The 22,109-nt window shown below is 51.4% G+C and overlaps 3 protein-coding genes across 5 annotated transcripts; 2 read left to right on the forward strand and 1 right to left on the reverse strand.

Annotated features, from left to right (window-relative positions):
• Positions 1-6: 6 nt before the first annotated feature.
• NDUFA11 (NADH:ubiquinone oxidoreductase subunit A11) lies at positions 7-3,080 on the forward strand. The gene is made up of 3 exons (XM_008639354.1): positions 7-11; positions 1,862-1,984; positions 2,873-3,080. Exons 1-3 carry the CDS (start codon positions 8-10, stop codon positions 2,983-2,985), a joined length of 240 nt encoding a protein of 79 aa, XP_008637576.1. The 5' UTR covers position 7; the 3' UTR covers positions 2,986-3,080.
• A 2,090-nt stretch (positions 3,081-5,170) lies between these two features.
• Positions 5,171-10,870, forward strand: KLHL33 (kelch like family member 33). Of its 3 annotated transcripts, none has more exons than XM_008639805.2 (5): positions 5,171-5,586; positions 6,938-7,465; positions 7,721-8,654; positions 9,079-9,249; positions 9,983-10,870. In XM_008639805.2, exons 2-5 carry the CDS (start codon positions 6,943-6,945, stop codon positions 10,557-10,559), a joined length of 2,205 nt encoding a protein of 734 aa, XP_008638027.1. In that variant the 5' UTR covers positions 5,171-5,586; positions 6,938-6,942; the 3' UTR covers positions 10,560-10,870. The 3 variants fall into 3 exon arrangements, with proteins under 3 accessions (XP_008638027.1, XP_017595306.1, XP_017595321.1); XM_017739817.1 differs by lacking the exon at positions 5,171-5,586 and adding an exon at positions 5,643-6,237; XM_017739832.1 differs by lacking the exon at positions 5,171-5,586 and adding an exon at positions 6,109-6,135.
• An 805-nt stretch (positions 10,871-11,675) lies between these two features.
• On the reverse strand, positions 11,676-19,924 carry LOC103620696 (platelet glycoprotein Ib alpha chain-like). The gene has a single exon (XM_017739840.1). It carries the CDS (start codon positions 16,852-16,854, stop codon positions 14,464-14,466), a length of 2,391 nt encoding a protein of 796 aa, XP_017595329.1. The 5' UTR covers positions 16,855-19,924; the 3' UTR covers positions 11,676-14,463.
• Positions 19,925-22,109: the final 2,185 nt, after the last annotated feature.

A 22,109-nucleotide genomic window follows, 5' to 3' on the forward strand; every position in this document is an offset into this window, starting at 1 on the left:
TGTCACGATGGGTAAGGGCCGGCACTCTGGCGGTGTAACTGTAGGGTGGGACTCCCGCGCTCCGCAGGGGCGCCGGCCTCGCCTCTGCCCCGTCTGGCTGCGCCCTCGCACCTGCCCTTGCCTCTGCCCCTGCACGGTTTCGGCGTCTCTGTCCTCCATCGGCCCTGGGTCGTTGTTTGGCCAACAGCCAGAACACTGACTACTGACATGGAAAGACATGTTCTTGATTTGCAGGTCATTTTTTTTTTTTGCAATCTAGAGTAAAGGTACTTTTTTATTTATTTTTTTTTTTAAATCTCCAGACTACCCAGTTTGTGGGCAACAACATAGTGCAAGCAAATTATTTTTTTTTGCTTAATGTATTTAGGCATTGTATTTAATAAACTGCATCTGCTGAAGAACAATGCAATGGTTTTGGTGGCAAAAGGAAAATAAACGTGGGGGTTTTCCCATTACGTGTTATAGACAAACAGAAACCATGCAGTTGTCTTGAATTGTCTTAGGAAGAGAAAGTGAATGCTGAAGAGAGGAGCAGGGAGCTGAGGGGGCTGCGTGGTTGAAGCTCCCTCAGCCCCTTGTCAGGTGCAGTTTTCCTCTTAGCAGACTCTTGCTTTTCAGTCTAATTCAATGCCTTGTGCCACCTCTACTGCTCCCCAAGTGCTGGTGCTCTGAGTTGGGGCACAGTCAGTCCAAGTCTGTGTTTTTGAGTCGTTTGACTCTAAACCAGGGTCTGGCATCTCCTCTAATGAGCTGAGGTCGTTATGAAAGGACTGAATCATGTAATCAACTATGATTTCAATAAATCCCTTAATCCTAAACAGGCATATTGGGCCCTCTTACCAGTTTCACACCCGAGGAAGGGTTTATCCTGTCCTCTGTTCTGGGATCACACCTCATGGCCTCAAGCTGTGTGTTTTGCCTACAGATGCCTTTGTCCAAAGCAGGGAGAGCAGGAAAGCTGAAGTGCAGCTCTAGGTCTGGGGGTTTTGTTTCTGCAGTGCTCTTTTCAGCTGATTTTGGGATCAGCGTATTTCATTTTCTGCTGAAATCTGCCCAGGTTTGTAACAGGAGCTGCTGGTTTTATATAGGGATTGAAAATTTTTGTCCTGGACATTTTTATTGGTCCCAAGAAAGATGAATTGAAACCTGCAGATGGTGCCTGGTAGACAGCTTCACATTTCATGATCAAGAGTCTGTATTAGATGAGGTGTGTAACTCAGTGGACAGGATGCTTCTACTTTGCAGTTTCTTAGTTCAATTCAAAATTCTTAATTCAATTTCAAAGTCAGTTTACAACAAGAATAATTTACAAACCCAGTTAATTTTTCTACTATCCAGAAACCATTGTGAGCCTGAGGCAGGCAGAGGAGGAAAGTGACAGGACTAGCAGTCTGCAGGGAGAGCAGAGCCCTTGGGGTTGCTCTGCCCAGTGCTGTGAGGTGGGCTCACAGGGACTTGATGGCTGAGTTACAGTGCAGAGTCCAGGCAAAGCTGGGGAGGTGGCTGCACAGACAGCACTGCTCCCCTGCAGTACCCCCGGCTGTCAGGGGCTATCCCATCACCTTGTTGGGAAGGGTGTAAGGCCTGTGCCGATACCCCGGCAGGATGCGGTGCTGTTTGGCGGCAGTGGGTGTGGGGCGCTCTGAGGGTGCAGCTCACAGCTGAGCGGGATCCATGTGGTGCAGGGGGAGAAACCCAGGGAAGCTGGGTGGGACTGGGTGATGCTGACCCTCACTGTAGCAGCTGGGATAGGATGTCCCTGGTTTTCCATTGTAGCCACTGTGAATATCGAAATCATGCTCGGTGTGAATTCTCTGGTCCTTGAGGATTTTGGTTTTGTTTTTTTACTTCTTGTTTACAGCTACACTAGGAGCTGTGTTTGGCTTAAGTACCTGCCTCAGTGCCCAAGTCCGGGAAGAACCAGAGGATCCTTTGAACTATTTCATAGGCGGTTGCACAGCAGGAGCTGTCTTGGGAGCAAGAGGTAACTGTGAACACTGAAATGTGCCTGAATTGAAATGTGCTGGTTTTAGAAACTTTTCTGTTGGGGAAAAATGTTAAAGAATGTTGATGCCAGGCTTCTTTGGTAAAGATTCATCTCAGCCTGTATTCATGCCAGTTTCATTGGCATTGTATGGACCTGCTAAAATAAATATGGCTACAGGAGGGGAGGGCACCAAAGGGAGCATGAAGTGATACACAGAATGAAAGGAGAGGTGACTCAGTGCTGCCAGTAAGAGCTACCAGTTATACCTTAAAATTGCAGGATAGGAAAAATATAGTTGTGGAAATCCATGTTTTCTTGGCAAGAAGTGTGTTTTATTTTAGACAGGAAGTACAATCTAATATCTGCCGTGTGAATTCTTTACATAGTCTGAGGGACAAGCTGTGTCCTGCTGCTGTTGCTCCTATAGCCCCTTGTAAGGCTTAAGCAGCTCCTGCAGATACTGACACAGCTCTGTTTTCTGTAGACATTCATCCTTGAACCTAAAGAAGTGAGGGATTTATTTAAGTTGTAATTGTGGTGAAATAGAATTAATCTTTATTTGTCCTAGTTGCTGAGCTGATGAGAGTTCAAAGCAGTGATTGTTTTTTTGGTCACAATATTTGTTATATTTTGTCACTTAAATGAGCCATTTAAGATTGCCGACTTAAAGGGATGGGGCAGTGGATTATTGAAATTGATATTTCAAATTGCAAGCTAAAAGCATGAGAACTCAATTTTATAAAAAGGCCACTTTTCCAATTCCTCTGGCCAGACAATGTTGCTGATGGTCAAGGGACTTACGAAAAACGGCAGTCTATCGAGATCTGCTGCACAGGACTTAATGTGCCTTAATGGGTGTTTTCTGCTTTGATGTGTTTTCTTCAGCTCACAGTTACCTCACTGGCACCACGGCATGTCTGGGGTTTGGAATCACTGCGGCTCTCATGAAGATTGGTAACCAGGAGGGCTGGAGGCTGACAGGACCTCCCAAGCTGTAAACGTCACCTTTCACCCCTGTGAGCTGGCTTCCAAATGCTGTATGTACTTAGGACATTGTGTAATAAAGATTCGGTCCAGTCAGCAGTTGTCACAACATTGTGGTGTTGTGCGGCTGTTTCCCGGCGTTTGGGCTGAGGTGCAGAAAGCTGGAGCTGCTGAAGGGGAAGCGGCATCTTCTGGTCTGGCTGCGATTTCTGTGTTCACTTTGCCTCCATGTCTCGGCATTGTGTGCGCAAGTGTGAGCACTACGCTGTAGCTTCAGTGAGGTCCTTGCAGTTGAGTGGGCCCTGTGGGGCTTCTTGACAAGGATTGGGATTACGCTGCACTGAGCCCATCAGTGAGGGTCTGGAGCCAAAGCTTCTGAAGGAGTGCTTGGCTCTGCGCTGAAGATGGGGAAGGTGGGGTAGGGAAGAAGTTGTGGGTTGCCCACGAGAAGGTGTTTGGGAGCCTGAAGTCTTTCTCCAAAAAGCATTTCAGGAAGTCTAGAGCTAAATGCTTCATGGTTGAAATTGAGGAATATCTGGGGCTGGAAGGGACCGCTGAATGCCAGCTGAGAGCTGGAGCAGGTTGCTTATAGCTGTGTCTGGTTGAATTTTCTATGAACAAACTGAAGTGTGTCCTGCGAACCCACTAAGGTGGAGAGCATGGAGCCACAAGATGCACAAAGAGAGGCAAGAACTGGATCATTTTGCCTGGAGAAAATGTCAAGATTTGATCTAATAGCACTTTTTCACAACTTAGTGGCTACAGAAAATGCAGGCTCAGGTGTGCAGTGAAGGGTGGGAAATAACAAGATAGGGAAATTCTAACTAGATAGAAAAAAATAATCTCACAAGCAGGTTAAGTGCTGAAAAATAGACTTGTAGGGGATGTGAAAAGATCTTTGGGAACACAGAATTAACTGGACATGTGGGAACACTGTGGGACAGAGATGGGACATTAGGGGATGGGTGCATGTGTTACAGGACAAGGAATGTGGGTATGGGGGATGCAGGTGCATGGGAGAGGGGAACATGGGGTGTGAGGGGAGGGGACAAGGCAAGGAGATTGGAGCACCAGAGGACAGCAGAGGGAGGGACAGTGATACAAGGACACAGTCAGCTGTGGCAGGTTGTGTTGCTCTGGTTTGTGCTCTGTGGGCCAATGGGGTCCTGGGTGTGTGTGGGGTGGTCCTGGGGGCACTTGAGGCTGGGTTGAGGAGCTGGTGTCCCTGTGTGCTCCTGGGGCTGAGACCTCCAGCTCTTTGGGCTGGGCTGCAGCTCAGAAGCACAGCAGGTGATGGTAGACCTGTGTAGTGGTTTGGTTCAAGATACCCATTACTTACTTACTTTCCTTCTGTGAGATAAGAATTAGGAGAAAGCAAAGCAGGCACAAAACTTAAAAGAATAAAAGAAGTTTATTAACAGACCTAAAAGAAAGAAAAGAAAGTCAGACTAAACCTTCAGAACACTTCTCTTCCCCTCACCTTTCTCCCTTCTCCCACTGACAACATAAAAAGACAACCCTTTAGATTTTCAATCAGTTTACCACCTCTATAATAATCTTTTTCAGTTCGCTTAGGGTGAGGAGTCTCTCTTGCTCATGCTATGGAGACATCTCCACAAGAAACAGTTCTCTCGTGGCTCCAATGTCACAGCAAGACAGCTGCCTGGGTTGGTTCTCTACTCGCATGTGAGAGTCCCTTCCCCTGACTTACAGCTTTCCCCACAACTGCTTTCGAGGGTCCAGTCCTGAGCTACTGGGGTACCATTTTAAGGATGAGCTGTTCAGAAACAAAGGTTCCCTTCACCTATCTCTGCGAGCATCTTCATCTCTAGGAACAGAGGTCTTCTCCTTCCCTGGGAGCAAGGGTCTTCATCACTTTCATCTCTGTTCAAGCTTCTCATCAAATTACAGCTACTTCAACATTTGCTCTTTTCAGCACAAGTACTTCTGCTCACAATTGCAATTTGAACACTCTACCCCCCCTAAGCTTCATGAAATTACAGCGGGTACTCTGATGCATCATAGTCCATCACCATAGCTTTACAACAGAATTTCAGCTTCTAGGTTTGAAGCATCTCCTCTTTCTCCTCCCTCAGGGTTTCAGCTCTTCCTTCTTCACTGACTTTGGTGTCTTTATGGTGTTTTCTTCTCATGCCTTCACCTTCTTTCTCTGACTCGGGAGAGGATTGATGTCTGCAGGTTTCATCTGTATTGGAGGAAACTTACAGCACTAAAAGGGTTAATCTCACCCGGGCCTCGCAGCTGGAATTTGCTTATCGGTGTTGGTCCCATGATCTTTGCCGGGCAGCGGCCTCAGATGAATTTCGGCCGCACTGGGTGGGGGCCGCCCTGGCCGAGCCGCGCCGCGGAGCCGCCCACAGGAGCAGGGCTGCGGGGCTCCGGGGTGGCTGTGTCCCGGCCGGCCGGGCCCACACTGAGGGGCTGCGCCGGGTGTCCAGCGAGCAGAAGCGACTGAGATCTCAGCCAAGATGTGCCGAGCAGGGCCTGGCCCGGCCCTGCTGGGCCGTGCTGCGGGCCCCCAGTTACCTACCCAAAAGCTGGAAGCAAGAGAAGCTTTCCCGGGCTTTGTTCGTTCTTAAATGTGGATTACAGAGGTGTGTCAAGCTTCTTAAGTGGCTTAAGAAAGTTGCCAATATTCAAACTAGCCAGTTGATTGGTTCTATTGGGTCTGGAGGAAGTTGTAAGCGCCTCTTTGCAAAGAATTACTTCCGTGACCGATGGAGCCCTCTTTAACTAAGAACCCAAACTATGCTAAACCATGATATTCTGTCACCCCCTCATGGGGGTGGGGGGACAGGGGATTTTCTCCTACCTGAGGACTTGGGAGGGGGCTCTGCTTCACCCTGGGATCTGGAGAAGAGCAGTGTTTAGAGAGGGGCCCAAGGGGCCAGGGATCCCCAGCAGAACCTGCCCATGGTAGCACAGTGTTTACAGAAGCTGCTGTCAGCTTCAGCTGGCCCTGCTGCCTGTCCTCAGAGAATTCAGTGACCCCACCGCCCCAGCCTTGGGACTCTGGGGCCTTGGACCTCCCTCTGCCTGAGCCTCTCCCAGCTCCTGGCTGGGGCCACGTGTCCTGTCTGGTCTATAATTACCCAGGCACATTCCTAGAGGGTCACAGGAGTTCTGTGGAGCAGCAGCAGGCGGTAAGGGGGACAAGCGCATGGCACAGCATAACAAACCATGCAGTAATGCAGGACACGGCATACAGCAAGCGCTTCACTGGGCTGCAAAGCGCATGGCCTTTGGTGAGTGAGGACACGCGACACAGCACAAACAGCGAGCAACACGGCGGGGGCAAGGGGTGGCAACAATGTCATGAGGGTCAGCACATCTCGACAGTCTGTGGTGCAGGGGAGCATGACATGCAACATTGCAGACAACTAGGGGGATAATGCATCACAATGTGTGACAGGCAGCATGACACACAACAGGCAGTGCACAGCAGGCACTGCCATGCACCGAGCAGGTGTGACGGGCGCTTTGCTGGGGGCCAGTGTCTTGGTTGCTGTTGGACCATCAGTAGTTTCAGCTAATGGGGCAATGGCTGAGGAAGGGCTTGGTTGTGCGTGCTATAGGACTGAAGGTGATGACAGTGGCCTGAGCTACGGGGTTGTGGGGCAGCAGTGTTGGCTCTGGGTCAGTAGCTTCATGCTAAGGCTTCAGAGATGAGGCAGGTGAGGGGATCAGGCTCAGTGGGGCAGTGAAATGGGCTGTTGTTCTCACCTATGGAGCTGCGGTTTTGCCAAGAGGCATCAAATTTAGTAATGGAACAGTAGCAGAGCCTGGTGTCGCTGGCTGTGGGGTAAAGGCTTTGGTGGTGGATCCAGTGCTATGTGGCAGTGCCAGCAGCAAGATCCCATATCCCCAGCCAGTACTCCAGCCATGGGCCAGAAGCTCCAGCTGTGGAGACAGCACCCTGACACCCTGCTCCATGTGTTCCCACAGGCAAGATGTGGGTTGCAGAGGGGCCAGCCCCAGACCAGTGGAGCCTGCAGGATCGGGCTCACGCTGGACACTTCCTGGCCATGGCTGACCACCTCCGCACCACAGGACAGCTGGTGGATGTGGCTGTGGGCCCAGAGAGTGACATGGCCCATGCTGTGGTCCTGGCCTCCATCAGCTCCTTCTTCCACCGCTTCCTGGAGAGCAGGACCAGACAACTCCGCCAAGATCCCCCACCCCATGTCCCCTTGCCACCTGGGGCCACACTGTGGGGCTGGCGGGCTGTGCTCACCTTTGCCTATGGGGGAATTGTGCCCCATGGCCGGGCGAAAGAGGTGGAGGAGGCTGCCTGGGCCCTGGGTGCACCCCGGCTGGTGGCCGCCTGTGCCCTGCGTCTGGAGATTGACCACCAGGAAGAAGGTCCTGAGCCCCTGGAGGAGCAGTGGGAGACGCTAAGAGCCATGGAGCAGCTCCATGCCAATGGTGTGGGCTGTGACCTCCAGCTCCAGGCAGGGAACGAGGTCATCCCAGGTGAGCAGGGGGTGGGGGTCCTCCATGAGGGGCTGAGGAGTGGGACAGAGCGCTCTGGGACAGCCAAGTCCTCTGGTGGGGATGATAAGGCTGCAGCTCCAGGTGCATGTCACGCTCTAGAGGTGCCCTCAGGGCTGCTCCCCTGGGCAGAGCTGGGGCTTTGATGGGCATGGGGCCAGGACACGTGAGTTCTGGGGGCTGCACAGTGCAGAGGGTTCCCTGCTGCCTCCCACCATTATTCCTCCTTCCTCCTAGTTCAGCGACTGGCCCTGAGCTGCTCCTGTGACTTCTTCCGGGCCCTTTTCACCTGCCCCATGCGGGAGGCCACCCACAACCCTGCCGACCCGCTGGTCACGGGGCTGTCCCCAGCCGAGCTGCGTCTCCTCCTCTCCTTTGCCTACACAGGAGCTGTAGCAGGGCCATGGCCCATGGTCTTGGAGGCAGCTGAGACCTCCCTGCGCTACCAGGCCTGGGGGCTCCTCACTCTCTGCCTGGATGTTTTCACCCATGGCCTGACCCCAGAAACTGGCCCTGATGTGCTGGCCTTTGCTGTGGCCTATGGGCTGGATGAGGTGGTCCATGTAGCAGAGAACTACATCTTGGCCACCTTCCCCTGTGTGGTGATTACACCGGCCTTTTTGGATCTTCCTGCACACCTTCTCATCCGCCTCCTCCGCTCTGATGGTCTCAATGTCCTCCATGAACTGGAAGCCTTGGAAGCAGCATCTCGGTGGCTTATGGCCAATGGAGATGGCCAGGAGGATCTAGCCAAAGAGATCCTGTCATCTGTTCGCTTTGCCCTCATGTCCAGCCTGGAGCTGAAGAAGGTCCCATCTGTGACTGCAGGGGTAGCTGACCCAAAGGTCCTCCATGAGCTCATGGTAGCAAGTTTCGCCCCCATGGCCCAGCTGCCATGCCGGGTACGTTCCTTGCAAGAGGTGTTGGTGGTTTGTGGTGGAGACAAAGTAAAGGGCAACCTGACTGCCCGGAAGCCCAGCAGACACCTCTGGTTTGCAGACCGCTACCTCAGTGCTGTGGGGCTGGTGAAGCAGGTTGAGTGGAGGGAACTGGGACACTTTCCTGATGGCCCACGCTTCCGTCATGCTGTAACTGTGGTGGGCAACAACCTCTACGTCCTGGGTGGAAAGCACTACTACGGGGTCCATGACACCCTAGCCAGTGTCTACAGGTGAGAGCTACAGAGGACTTAGAGTTCCCATGTGGCACCAGGACATTGTGGGATCAGAGGAGGTGTTGGTAGAGCTAGAGCTGCCCCATGGATCCAAGACATTGTGGCATTGAAGCTGGTCAAGTGGCCCTAAGACATTTTGGGATGGGTTAGGTGTAGGACTCAGAGGTGCCCTCTTACTCTGGGGTGTTACAGGGTTTTTGGGAGTAGGAGCGGGAGGCTTCTATCTGGAGATGCCGCAGGTCATTATGGGTTTGGTATTGTCCAGAAGGAGAGGATATTCCCATGCAAGGTGACCATGTGACCCTAAGGCATTCTGGGACTGGCAGGTTGTAGGTGGGTTGTTGCCCTCAGCAGTGCCAACATCAGCTCATGGTGTTGTAGGTAACAGGTAGTCTCTTGCCCCTTTGCCTCTCAAACCCAGGTACCAGCCTATGAATGATTCCTGGGAGCGTCTGGCCAGTATGACGTGTGGACGGAGCTACTTTGCTGCTGTGGCACTTGGGAATTTCATCTATGCCCTGGGGGGCACCTCAGGGGAGCTCTACTGCACAGATACTGTGGAGTGCTACGACCTGGCCAATGACACCTGGAGGTGAGGCTGCTCCAGCAGATGCCTAGTTTCCCTTTTCTCTAAGAGCCCCTTGCCTTGACCAAGGTGCCCACTGAGTGCTTTGGGTCACTAAGCCTCCAGTGGAGGATGGACTTGCAGTGGTATTTGGGAGAGGTCTACTGGTTGTTGAACAACCATGTCCCTTGTGGACTGCGTGATGGCCAGTGTTTCCTAGCGGGTGGCAAGTGAGTTTTTGGCCAGTAGTGTGTTCATTGCAAGTCTTGTTGGCCATCTGCCAATGAGACAAATAGTTTGATTCCTCTCATTGGCAGAATGTTCATAGGGTGATGGCCAATGTTGTCCATTGAGGGAGCCCACTGTGGTTGACCAATGGTGCGGCGACTACAAAGTGTTGAATAGTGATGCCCCTGGGGTATCTATTCTGTGTCAGGTGATGTTGTCCACTGGGGCTCGTTGGGTGTTGGCAAGTGTTGCCTGCTGAGTGGTTAATGAAGCAGCCAATGGCACCCCAGGGAACCCCTGGGCAGACCGTCACTGCAGGGTACCCCTCAAAGTGTTGAATAGTGATGCCCCTGGGGTATCTATTCTGTGTCAGGTGATGTTGTCCACTGGGGCTCGTTGGGTGTTGGCAAGTGTTGCCTGCTGAGTGGTTAATGAAGCAGCCAATGGCACCCCAGGGAACCCCTGGGTAGACAGTCACTGCAGGATAGCCCTGGTTAACCTGTCCTTCACCCCTCCCTCTCTCCTTGCCTAGGAGGTGCCAGCCCCTGCCAATGGCTCTGTGTGGGCACGCGGCATGTGCCCTGGATGGTGAGCTCTACGTGTCGGGTGGGTGTGATGAAGCATACCAGTGTCAGGCATCCTTGCTCCGCTATGTCCCAGGTGCACCTGTTACACTCCTGGCACCCATGAATGGCCAGCGAGCTGGCCACGTCATGGAGGAGGCGGGTGGGCAGCTCTACGTGGCCGGGGGCCTGTGTCAGCGGGCTGGGCAGACTGGCTACAGGGACCAGCTGACTTTTGAGGTCTACAGCCCCAAGCAGAACATCTGGGTCCTCCTCAGCCCCCTGCCCCGTGCACATGTAGTTGGGGGTGCAGCTGTACTGGGAGGGGAACTGCTTGTACTGGGAGGGTACAGTCATGAGACCTACCAGGACACGCACTTGATCCATGCCTACCAGCCGGGTACCCGGCGCTGGATCACCCGGGGCACCTTGCCCCATGCCTATACTGACCTACAAGCCTGTGTTCTCACTTTACCCCCTGCCTTGCGTGGCCCCAGCTGCCTTAAGGACCCCTTGAGATCAACTGAAACTCCCAATAATACCTAAGGTATATTTAGCTTAAAAACTCTGCACCCCATACTGGGATACCCAGGTAGCATCCATGGGTACCTCTATGGGACAAAAGTGTCCAGACCCCTCTCCCAGAGTGGGTTCCTCCTGTGGTTTCCAGCAACCCTTCACCCTTAAGGTACATGACCTAGACTGTAGTGAACCTGTGGAACATAGAGATTTCCCACACTGTAGCACTGTGCCTCCAGGAATACTCAGTCTTCTTTGTCTGAGCCCTTCACTGGGAGCTGGGAATCCCCCAATTTCCCCCCCCACCTGGTTTGAATAAAAATGCTTCCTGAATTGTCTGTCTGGGTCTTGTTGTTTCTGGTGGGAAACCCAGACGTCCAGGTGCTTCTCACAAGGAACAGGAGGAGAGCAGGAGGGCAGTGATCTGGGTGTCCTGGGTGGGTGGTGCTGGGCACTGGGGCTCTGTGTGCCTGTGTTCACTGGGCACGAGGGTGTATGTGTTTGTCTCAGGACTGAGAGGGATCTTGGGGTGCATAGGAGATCCTGAGGGAATAGAGTCCTGCGAGTGCCAGGATTTGGGCGGGTTGATGGTGGGGTTGATAGAGTACAATAGGGGGTCCTGGGGGGGTACTAGTTTGAAAACAAACCAGTGGGAGGCACCAAGTCAGAATAACAATTTAATGGAAATTAAAGAAAAGGGGGGAAAAAAAGGTAAAAGAAAACACTGTCAAACTGACAGAGTCAAGGTACAACCTGACACCCTGTTAGGCAGGGTGGTGGTAGCAATCTGGTAGAATGGTGGCTGCAGTCCTCTGAAACAGTGATCCTGTAGTAAAACAGTCTGCTCTTCCTCAGAAAGTCCAATGGTGGCTGTGTAGCTCCTGTCCTCTGGAAATCCAGTGGGAAGCCGGTGTCTCTGGTGTTCAGCCTCAGATTATATCCACGATGGGATGCTTGGTTCCTCCCTCTGGGTGGAGCATCTCACAATGGGGTAACGAGTCATGAGGCAAAGTGTTGATTAGGCTCATTAACAGAAGATAGTCCGGAGGGAGTTATCTCTGAGTCAGGCGGCAGGACAATGATGGGCAATTAACAGCAAGATAGTCTGGGGGGAGGAGGCAAGGAAACACTGCCCCACCTGATTTCAACAGTTGATGGGAATGGTAATAGAATACACTGCAACCCAGGACAGGGGGCTTTGGTGTTCCTAGGTGGTTTTGAGAGGTCTTGGATTCCTGGAGTGACCTGGAGAGCTTGTTCTGTGGAGAGATGGGAGAATTCCAGGGAGGAGTTGAAAGGAGAGGCAAGGGTAACGGGATTCTGAGAAATACTGGGGTACCAGTAGTTCCTGTAGGGAGGGAACTGGGTGGCTTCAGATGTGTAGAGGAAGGTGAAAAACTGTAGTCTAATGAGTTCTGAAGAGAAGGGGATAATCACTTCCCTTGGCCTGCTGGCCCTGTCTCTGTTAACCCAGTCCAGGTTTTGTTGCCCTCCCTTTGCTGCCAGGTGCACTGCTGGACCTTGTTCACCTTTCTGTCCATCAAGATACACAGATCTTCTTCCACAGCTCTGCTCCCCAGATGTCTGTCCCCCACTGTTGGGGCCTTCAGACTGTGCCAGCACTGGAGCTGCTTGCCTCATCGTTGTCCCAGGAAACAGGGATAGAAAGGATGGTGTGGTAAGAGGACAGCACCAACAGATGGACAAGTGCCCACTTACAAACGCAGTATGTCCATGTCCATGGACACACTTGCACACCAGACCTTCACCAGCAGACACACTCATGCTGGCCAAGCACAGGCATACGTTCCCACCTGTGAACCCAGTAGTTAACCTGGCAGAAGGCCATGCTGACTCAGCAGTTTGACAATACATTTGGGGCAATTAGAACTGGAACTGCGTTTCAGGCTGGAAAAGTGATTCATAGGATCCTTGAATGGTGCATTTGTGCACCATTGGTGGGGCGAGCCATTCAACCCCCCACCAATGGTGACTGTTGTCTGCTTCTTACACCTCCCAAAATGTTTGAGTGACATCTAGACAAGTAGTCGCAAAGTTTGGCCATCTCCTGAGTGCTTTGTCCCAGTGTAATCCCTTACAAGTCACATCCGTTGCCCTTCAAAGCCTCCCACCCTACTCCCCAGTACCCAGCCATCCCATAATTGGTCATGCAGAGGCATCAACACTTGCACTTTCCTTATTACCTGCCAGTGGGATGCTTTTCCCATGTGATTCCATACCACAGGGAAGAAGCGCACATTTGGGGCAAAAGTCAGGAATAGGAGTATAAGTGTGCAGTTTTGGATGCCAAAATACAAGAAGGACCCAAAGCTATTAAAGAGTAACGCAGTTCTGTGGTCGCTGCATGAGCTCTGGCGTGCCCTCGGTCAGAGAGAGTCCAGCTGCGTTACTTCTGTGCGTCGCAGAATCGACTTCGGCATCAGGAAAAGTGCTGCTGGCTGAGCTCACTGGCTTCTTTGCAGAGGAGACACGGCAGGAGCTGATGATACCGGCTCATGTAAGTTCGGAGACAAAGGAAGAGAGAGGCTGTTCGGGTCTGGCTTCTAACAGGTTTATTGTTAGAAGTTTCACAACCCGAACAAGCTCGGAAGGGATGGAATACGATGAGATTCCCCTCCTCCCTCCCCGAGGCTTGTCCTCAGTTTTATAGGGAGTTTGAAAACCGCGGGGAAAGGGGAAAACAACCAATGAGTTACAAGCCAGGGGGAGGATGCAATTGAACAAGAACCACTGTGGTAAACCCGAGAGGCGAGAGTTATAACAGAACCAATGATCGACCGAGTAACCGAGAATTTTCCCGAACCGGGGGAGGTGGCTTGGACCCGGGCACCGCCCAGGGGGTGCAGCTTAGGCTTCTGAGCCGCCCCTCGACCCCTCTCAGTCTGCCTCTTGGGGAAACTCGATCCAGGGGAGGGGCTGGGATTGGTTGGCATTACACAGCCCCAGCCCCGCAGTGGGCTGGGTCGTAGCAACAAAGGAGTATCCAAAAGAGGCTGCAGAGATGGGGAAGGGTCTAAAGCGGAAGGGTTTGAGTAGCAGTTGACGGCACTTGACTTATTTAGCCTAGAGTACATTGAGGGAGACAATTCAGCCTAGAGTACTCATCAGGGAGACCTCCCCTGAAGGGAGGCACAGGGGCAGCTCTGATCTCTGCTCTCTGGGACCAGAGACAGGACCCCAGGGACGGCTGGAGCTGTGTTATGGGGGCATCCCAACAGATGAATATTAGGAAAAAGTTCTTCCCCCAGAGGGTGGTCAGGAAATGAACAGTCTCCTCAGGGAATGGCACAGCTCCAATGCTGCCAGAGCTCCATGAGCATTTAGACAATGCTCTCAGGCACAGAGTGGGATTGCTGGGGTGTCTGTGCAGGGCCAGGAGTTGGACTTGATCCTCAAGGGTCCCTGCCAACTCAGGATATTCTAGGATTCTGGGATTCCATGGACTTTTCTCCTCTGTCTTCACTACTCCATATACTGAAGACAAATTTCTCATTCACTGTGCCCTGCCAGGACTGTGGCAGGTCCAATGAAATTAAACCATCACCCCTTTGAAATTCAGGCATAGAATATTTATTATGTGATTAAGAACCTGGCACTGAGTGGAAAGTGTATTGCATCTTTGTGTGCATCGTTTGAACAGAAGCAGTTGCGACAGAGCACAACGTAAGTTCCGCTTGCCCTCACTCACTCCAAAACCAGGCAGTGGCAGCCCCAGACTATCACTGACCAGTTTAGGACATTATCTTCCTCTGCCAAATACCCAAGTAATTATTTTAGCTCTGGAAACCTCAGGAGGTTGGAGAATACTAGAGCAAGGAGCTGGATGGCAAGTAGATCTTTCCCTTGTAAAATAAGGCATGTGAAGCAGAGCCATGACTCTCGATCTCTTTCTCTGAGTGTACAGAAACATTTACATGGTGTTACCCGCATATTTCACTCTGACATCACCGATGGCTTCAACACCCCTGTCCAGGCTGTAAGCAGATGGGGTCCTCTGGAATCCAAGGTCTGTGACCATCAGCTTCCTGGAGGAAGGCTTGACTGATGTGTGCAGAGGACTGTGGTGAACCCACAACTCCTTTGTGGTGCAAAAGGAGTAACTTGCAGGAGGACTGTGTTGTATCCCCAGATCTTTAACTGTGCAGTAGGTAACCTCAGGACACAATTCCACTTCCTTGATTGTACAGAATGTGGGGTGCTGGAGGGGGATTTTGAAGCTGCTGAGATGGATCATAGGGCTTCCTGTTGACTCCCTCCATTCCAGCAGTGGACACTGCACCTCTTGGGTCTGCAGGGACTGGTGCCAAGAGGGCTGTCCCAGCAGACACATCCATGCCAGCCAACCTGCTAGAGCCAGCATGGTCAGGACCAGCAGAGCCAAGGAAGCCAGGTAGAGCACCCAGTGCAACAGGCAGCAGTGCCTCAGCACCCACTGCCCCCACTGTGGACCCTCCCCACCTGCCTGCAAACGCAGCACGGGTACAGCCCGTCCTGGGATGGAGCATGGGCAGAAAGGAGGAGGAGAAGATAGGGGGGAACATGCAGGATGGGTGAAGGGTGTGGTGTCCAGGGGAGGTGGTAGTGTTGGGACATGAGTGGAAAGCATGGTGTTGGCCGACATCAGAGGAGGAGATGGAGGTCTGGCAATGGAAGAGGCCTCTAGCATGGCAGTAGAAGGCACTGCTGTGGAAGTGGTGGGAAATGTGCCGGTGGACCCCATGAGACTGGCATAGGTTGTGCTGGTAGCAAGGGTGGTTTGGGGATGGCCATTGGTGCTAGCACGGCTGCTGCTCATAGTGGTTGGCAGTGAGGTGGCAGAGTCAAGGGTGGCAGATCTCTGCAGGGTGATGGTGGTAGTATTAGAGAAAATGGTGGCAGTGCTGGGGGTCTGTGTGGGTGTCATGGTGGGACTGGCTGGTACAGGAGTGGTGGTGCTGGGAGCTCTGATGCTTGTCAGCACCGCAAGCAAAGTGCTTGGGCAAAGGGTGGAGGTACAAGGGGTGCTGAAGGAAGGTCTGGTGAGGGGAGGTGTTTTGGTAGTGAGGGTAGGGAGGTAAGGTGAGGTAACAGCATAGGGCATGGTAGTGTGCTCTTCGGAGATGAATGGATGTGGGGGGAAGGTGGTCATGGTAGCTTTCTCTGTTGTTTCTTCCCCATAATTATATTCATCCCCTCCTTCCTCATCCACATCCCCCACAATGCTGCAGTTGAGCTTGAAGTGAATGATTGGCTTCTGCCTATGCTCAGCAGGGCTGTGGCACAGTACCTTCTCGGGTGCGACCTCCACCTTTGTTTCCTCCAGGCCCCGCTCTGGCTGATAAACGACGTCAGCATTCTGCCGGATCCAGGTCTGGAGGTAGTGCAGGTCACAGTCACAATGCCAGGGGTTCTCAGTGAGGAAAACATACATGAAGAGGCGCCCCTTTGGGAAGAAGTCAGTGGGCAGGGTCTGCAGCTGGTTGCCTGAGAGCCAGAGGGTCTCCAACATCTGCAGGTCCTGCAGCAATTCCTTGGGTAGCTCCTTCAGGAGGTTGTCTGAGAGGTCCAACTCCTTGAGTGCCCTCAGTCCTGCAAAGGCCTCCTGGGGAAGCTGCTGCATCTTGTTCCCTCGCAAGTCCAGGTCCTGCAGCTGTGGCACTGTGTGGAAAGCCCTCGGGGCCAGCGTCTCCAGGCTGTTGTGGGCCACAGCCAGGTGGGTAAGCGCAGGCAGGCCCTCCAGGACAGGAAGGACCCCCAGTGCGTTGTGGGAGAGGATCAGCTCCTTCAGGGATGGCAGCAGGGCCCCAGTGTGCAGAGCCACCAGCCCATTTTTGGCCAGGTCGACGTCCTGAAGCCGGGTGAGGGGCAGGAAGGCGGCGGTGGAGAGGGACTCCAGGCAATTGTCGCTGAGCAGCAGGATGCCTGTGTCTGCAGGCAGGTCTGGGGGCACTGCGCGGAGAGCTTGCCCTGTGCAGTTCACCTCCAGGAGGTCCTTGACCTTGTTCATCTCTGAGGGGCAGGGCTGGGCTGGGGGCAGCAGGGCCAGGAGAGTGACCAGGGTCAGGGCAGGAACCTGCATGGCCTGGAGGGGGGAGAACCGAGGGGTGTGGGTGCAAGCAGGCATGCACCTACACATTGCCTTTTTCCTGCGCAAGCACCATTTGCAGCAGAACTGGCATCCCCTGCCAGACCCTCTGGCACCCTCTGAGCTCTGCAGCTCCTCCCTGGGATGGGGGAAGAGAGGGATGAATCCCACACCTACTGCAATCTTGGCCCTTTTTCTCACCTTGTTCTCTTCCATAGTGGGGAGAACCTGACTCATGGGCCCCTTCACAGCAACGCCTTCTCCCCTGGAGCAGCATTGCTGCCCTTGCCACTGTAAAAGCCATCCCTCTGCAGTGTTTGTGTCCCAGTGTACCCACACCCAGCTCAACCCAGACAAATTGTGTGCTGGAAGAATCTCCCTGAATATGCTCTTACCCAGCACCAGCCGAGCCCTCTGCTAGATTTGGAGGGCAGGAGCATGAATCATGTGAAAGGAACTTCCCGTGCACAGATGTGACTTCCATGAACATCCAGGCCCCTGTGAACACTGTGACTCACCTGTGAAACTTCCAGCGTTTGCTCTCCTGCTGCTCTGCCTCCTCCTGCTCACGGCCCAGGCAGTGCTTTGGGACAATGCTAGCGGGGAGCTGCTCAGCCCTCTATCAGCACCCGCAGCTGTGGGAAGGGAGCTGTGGTTTCCTGAGCAGCCAAGCCTATCTCCTGTCCTTTCGCACAGCCCTCGCTTTGGCTGCACCGTCACATCACTATCTCTCTTTGCAAAATGTCAACAAGGATCAGCAAGCATTGCCCCAGAAGCAAATGGTTGAGGCCCACTGCAGCCTGCACTGGATCCTGCTTGTTCTGCTGCTCAAGCCAGTTTTCCCCTTAGGATTTGCAGGAGCGCTTGCAGAAAATAATTCCTTTGGCTTCTGGAGAGGAAATGGGCAGGAACATTGGCCACAGCTTCTGAGAAGGGGCTGAGGTGGTAGTAAAATGACTCTATGCCCATGATGCTGGCGAAGCCCTTGCATCTGGATGCAGTCCCATCTGGACCAGGATGCCTTGAGGCTCACGACATCTCTTGCTGTCTGTGATAGGAGTGGGATGGACTGAGGCTCTCCTCCCCCAGCAATTGTAGTTTAAGGCCCTCTTTTCCAGCTTGACAAGCCTGTGAGTGAAGATGCTTGTTGACTTTTCTGACAGATGGACTCCATCTGCCCCCAATAGACCAGGTTGTTCAAAGCAAGTCCATGGGTCTAAGTAGCCAAACCCCTGGCTGTGGCACCAGTCCTGTAACCATTTGTTGAGTCCCCAGATTCTACTGGCTCTTTCAAACCCCTTCCCTTTTACCAGGAAGACTGATGAAAAACTACCGGTGCTCCAAAGTCAGCAGCTACTGCTGCTCCCAGGGCTCTGCAATCCTTCCTGATGCTGCTCAGACTGCTCTTGACTCTGCCACTGGCACCCACATGAAACAATAGCAGCAGGTAATGGTGGACGGACAAGGCATGGTAGTCTCTTAGTGACATCTCTGATACGAGTCCATGGTAAGCAGCATAATCCACAGAATGCAACAGGCCAGTAAATAGCGCCTCCATACCTCTCTGAAGAGTTTCCTCCTACTATTACCCTCTTCTTAGTTGTGCAGATTGTTATATGGGGAGCAGTTTATGCTGCCTTACTGGTTGTTATATGGAGAGTAGATGGGGCTGCCTTACTCACCTCCAGTGCCTCTTCTGCTGGGTCTTTCCTGCAGACCACTGAAAGGTTCTGCAAGGGCACCTCTGTCTTCTGGAAAGGTTCTGCAAGACCACCTCTGGCTTTGGGGGAAGTCCTTGCTGTTCCAAGTCTCCATTCTTCCACATTGGCCCTCCTCCCTTCTGTGTGTGTTCTCTTGGTCCTCTTCCCTTTTATGTGTGTCACTGGGGGAGTCTCTTGCTGTTTGGCTTTGGGCTGTGGGTCTACTGCAAACTGTGCTTGGAACAAGCAGACTTTCTCCTTCCTGGGAAAGAACTCCTTCTCAGACTCCCTGAAACTATACAGCCGTCTCACTGCCTCTTGCCTTTCTCAGCTGCTTGTCACAGGTGGTCCTCCACCTGGGCACACCTTTTGCAGGTAGGTCTGCTGCCTGTCCCTGCCCTAGAGAAAGATTCAGTCACTTCCTGCAGTGAGAGATCTGCACTGCAGCCTCTCGATTTGGCAGCTCTATCTGGATGGAGGCATTGGCAGTAGCCAGGGCAGATGGCGCAGATGTCCACGTTGGAGTTGCAGGCTTTGCTCTCAAAGTAGTGCCCACCATTCTGCCTTGGGAGTCAGGTAGGAGGAATGTCTTCAACCTGTGCGGATGGTCACACAACATGCCTGGTTGCTGGAAGACAGAGCTTTGATGCAAGTTATGAATGGTATGTGCAATGGTAACTCCATTGGGGTACTCATCTGCAGAGGCATTTCCCTCTGCCATGGAATCTTAATCTATAATGGTACCTGCAGAAGAAATGGAGTCTGAAATGATACCTGCATTTACAACAGTAATTGCAATGGCATCTGTGTTTGCCTACAAGACATGAGTTACTTAATCTTGGAATATAAATGGTTCTTAATAATATTCTTGCCCTCTTTTAATTTTATTTTTCTTTTTTTCATTCTCCCTTGTCCAAACAAAGAAAACATGGACAGGGTCTTCGTGGATTGAGACAGGAGGTGTCATTTTAACTTGAACTGCTGATTCCCCAGGCTTTTTTGCTTCTTTTTACTTTTAATTTCTACAGCCAGATACACCTGTGTGCTCTGGCTGCTCCCTTTCCTAGACCCAATTGCTGGAAATTATGTAACTTTTCTAATTTTAAAATTAATGGTTTTAATTAACTTCTAATTATTAAAAAAATTAATCATAACCAGTATGTAATTTATAAGTAGTGTGTTAGTCTTAAATCACTTTTAGCCAGCGCTCAGCAAAGTTGTCATATGCTCCTTTTATGGGAACACAGCTTGGGAAAATAACTGAAATTTTACGTTTTGCTAAACTAACTCTGATACGCTTCAATGAAAAAAGCCTGGGAGAGAGAGATGTATTGTTGAAGCTGGACATCTAGAAAGCTGTCTTGGGGTGACAAAAAAATCCACAACAAATGCAGAATGTACGGACAACAAGGACCTTTTGCAGAAACCAGAAGATAAAGAGGAGACTAACAAAGACTCATATGTGTTGGAAAGTCCCTACTGGAGGAAAAAGATACTAAAAAGACTAAAAATATGGACTAATTAGCATAAGAAGCAAGAAATCAACAGCCAATAGAAGATAGAATACTAATTAATGAGTTATGTAATTTAGAACCAATGAACATTAATTTGTTTGTTAACAAGGTATAAATAAGTGAAAAAGTTTTGTATCTATGTCTGTATGAAGGCTGGAATTTTGTTGGCCATACACACACCTCCAGACCAAGGATAAAGCAATGCCTTACTTGTTAACACTGAAAAGACTAAACACTAAAAAAACGTGTTAGAGGGGTTTATTTATCCTGACCATGCTGGGGGATTTAGTAACACAAGGATAGCAGAGCGTGCTGACAAGTCACATTGGCTTGCCCGTTTTTTCTATTGCCTGGCTCACATGTGTTTGCCCACTGCTGTAGCAGTGGTGTCACTGCCAAAAGCAAGTGCAGAGTGTGTTCTCCGATGGGGTCTAGAGATACAAACGCTGGCTCCACTGCAGTTTGTTGGTGGCTCCTTATCCTCTTTTGCAAGAGAGTAGAGGAAGGCTGTAGCCAGGTCCATGTTGAAGCTGCTTGAGTGTCAGAGGCAATTAATGGATTTCTTTTGGGCCTGTTCAACAAATGCAGTATGCGCTGTGTATTCTAGTGATCATTTCAGCTGCAGCTGCTGCTAGGCCAGCCGCAGGCTGGAAGGGCATTGCTGGGTCTCTCCTCTCCACTGTGGTCTATGGTGTCTCCTCCTGCCATCTACCAGGAAAAAGAGCCTGTCTGAAGTCCCACACAGTCCTGGTGGGCTGTGTCAAGCCCTGGAGCCTTCTGCCCAGGCTGAGCTGCTGAGATGCCCTTAGCATCTCCCTGGGCAGTGAATGCTTGTGCACCCTTCCCCTGCAGCAGCGTCCCTCCTGGTTGATGTCTCTCCTGTACTACAGAGGAGGGGAATGTGGTTATGGAGGGAGGCAAACACCATCCATACATGGTGTGGTATTGTGTATATTTGGCCTGAGCAGTGCTGAGTCCTGGTGTGCTGTATGTGTACATCTGTAAAAATGTTGCTGGCTCCACAGAATTGTGCAATGCTATCGACACATGCGACAGGATCTGCAATGCTGTCTGCATATGGAATGCTATACGTAGCACTTCTTGTGTCCAACGCTCCAGTGCAGATAACATTGCAGATGTAGGTAGTATTGAAGGTTAAGTTATCGTAGCAGACTCTATTGCAGAGGAGGATACCCACTGCAGAGGTATCATTGCAGATAAAGATACCACTACAGACCCCACTGAAAATGCAGATGCTATGTCAGATGCCATGTCAGATGCCAGTGTAGATGCAGAGCTGGCAGGGAAGACACCGGCCTGACTGAATAGAGAAATTTGGCTGGAACTCAGGGAGAAAAAGAGAGTTTATCACCTCTGAAAGAAAGGGCAGAGAACTCAGTAGGGCTACGAGGATGTTGTGAAGTTATGCAAAAAAGAAAGTTAGAAAGGTGAAAGCCCAGCTAGAAATTAATCTGGCCACTGCTGTAAGAGATAACAAAAAGTGTCTACAGATACATCCCCCTAATTAGTTGAGGCCCTTCAAGTGATCTTTCAAATGATCCTGACCTTCAAATGTCAGCAATCTGGGCACACAGATGGGTCAGCACATTTGTTTTAGCACTCTTGTAAAGCCCTTGGCATGTTTTATCCCTAAATGATTTTTCTCTTTCCTTCACATTCCTTCCCTAAAAGAGGAAAATAAACCCAATGAGTAAAATCAGGGCATCTTGAGGTAGAGGGATTGTCCAGAAAAGGCATTTGCCTCCAGCAGCATGCAGGGAAACAGGAACCCCAACAGAGTGATAACCAGTCCCCATGGTAACCTCTTGCTCCTTTTATCCTGCCAGATGACACTGGCCAAGCCCCAGGCACCGGCAGGTATTTGCTGTGCACAGCTCCTCCAATGCTGAAACATGTTTAAAAAAACAGTATACCCCCAGAGATTTTGTCTGCTCACCTTGAGCTGCGGGTAAGGATGATCTGATTTCCCCATTTCATTTCTATGTCTCAACAAAAAATGTTGCAAGATTCAGACTAGGGGAGAGCCCTGAAATCAAAGGGAGTTTTCAACTGCGCATTTTTGCACAATTGCCTTAAACAAAACAGAGTTTGAATCTTGTTATTCCTTTCTGCCTGGAATAGTCCCATTCCTCGTCTGAAAGATACTGTAAGTCTGGCTGAGGACAGCCCAATTTTGAGCTTTCCTTGGAACAGTACCCCAAAAACTCACCAGCCCAGTATCAGATGTGTACTGAGGGAGCACAAAAGAAGGATGAGA

Source organism: Corvus brachyrhynchos, unplaced genomic scaffold (genome assembly GCF_000691975.1).
Source record: "Corvus brachyrhynchos isolate BGI_N302 unplaced genomic scaffold, ASM69197v1 scaffold130, whole genome shotgun sequence".
NCBI lineage: Eukaryota > Metazoa > Chordata > Aves > Passeriformes > Corvidae > Corvus > Corvus brachyrhynchos.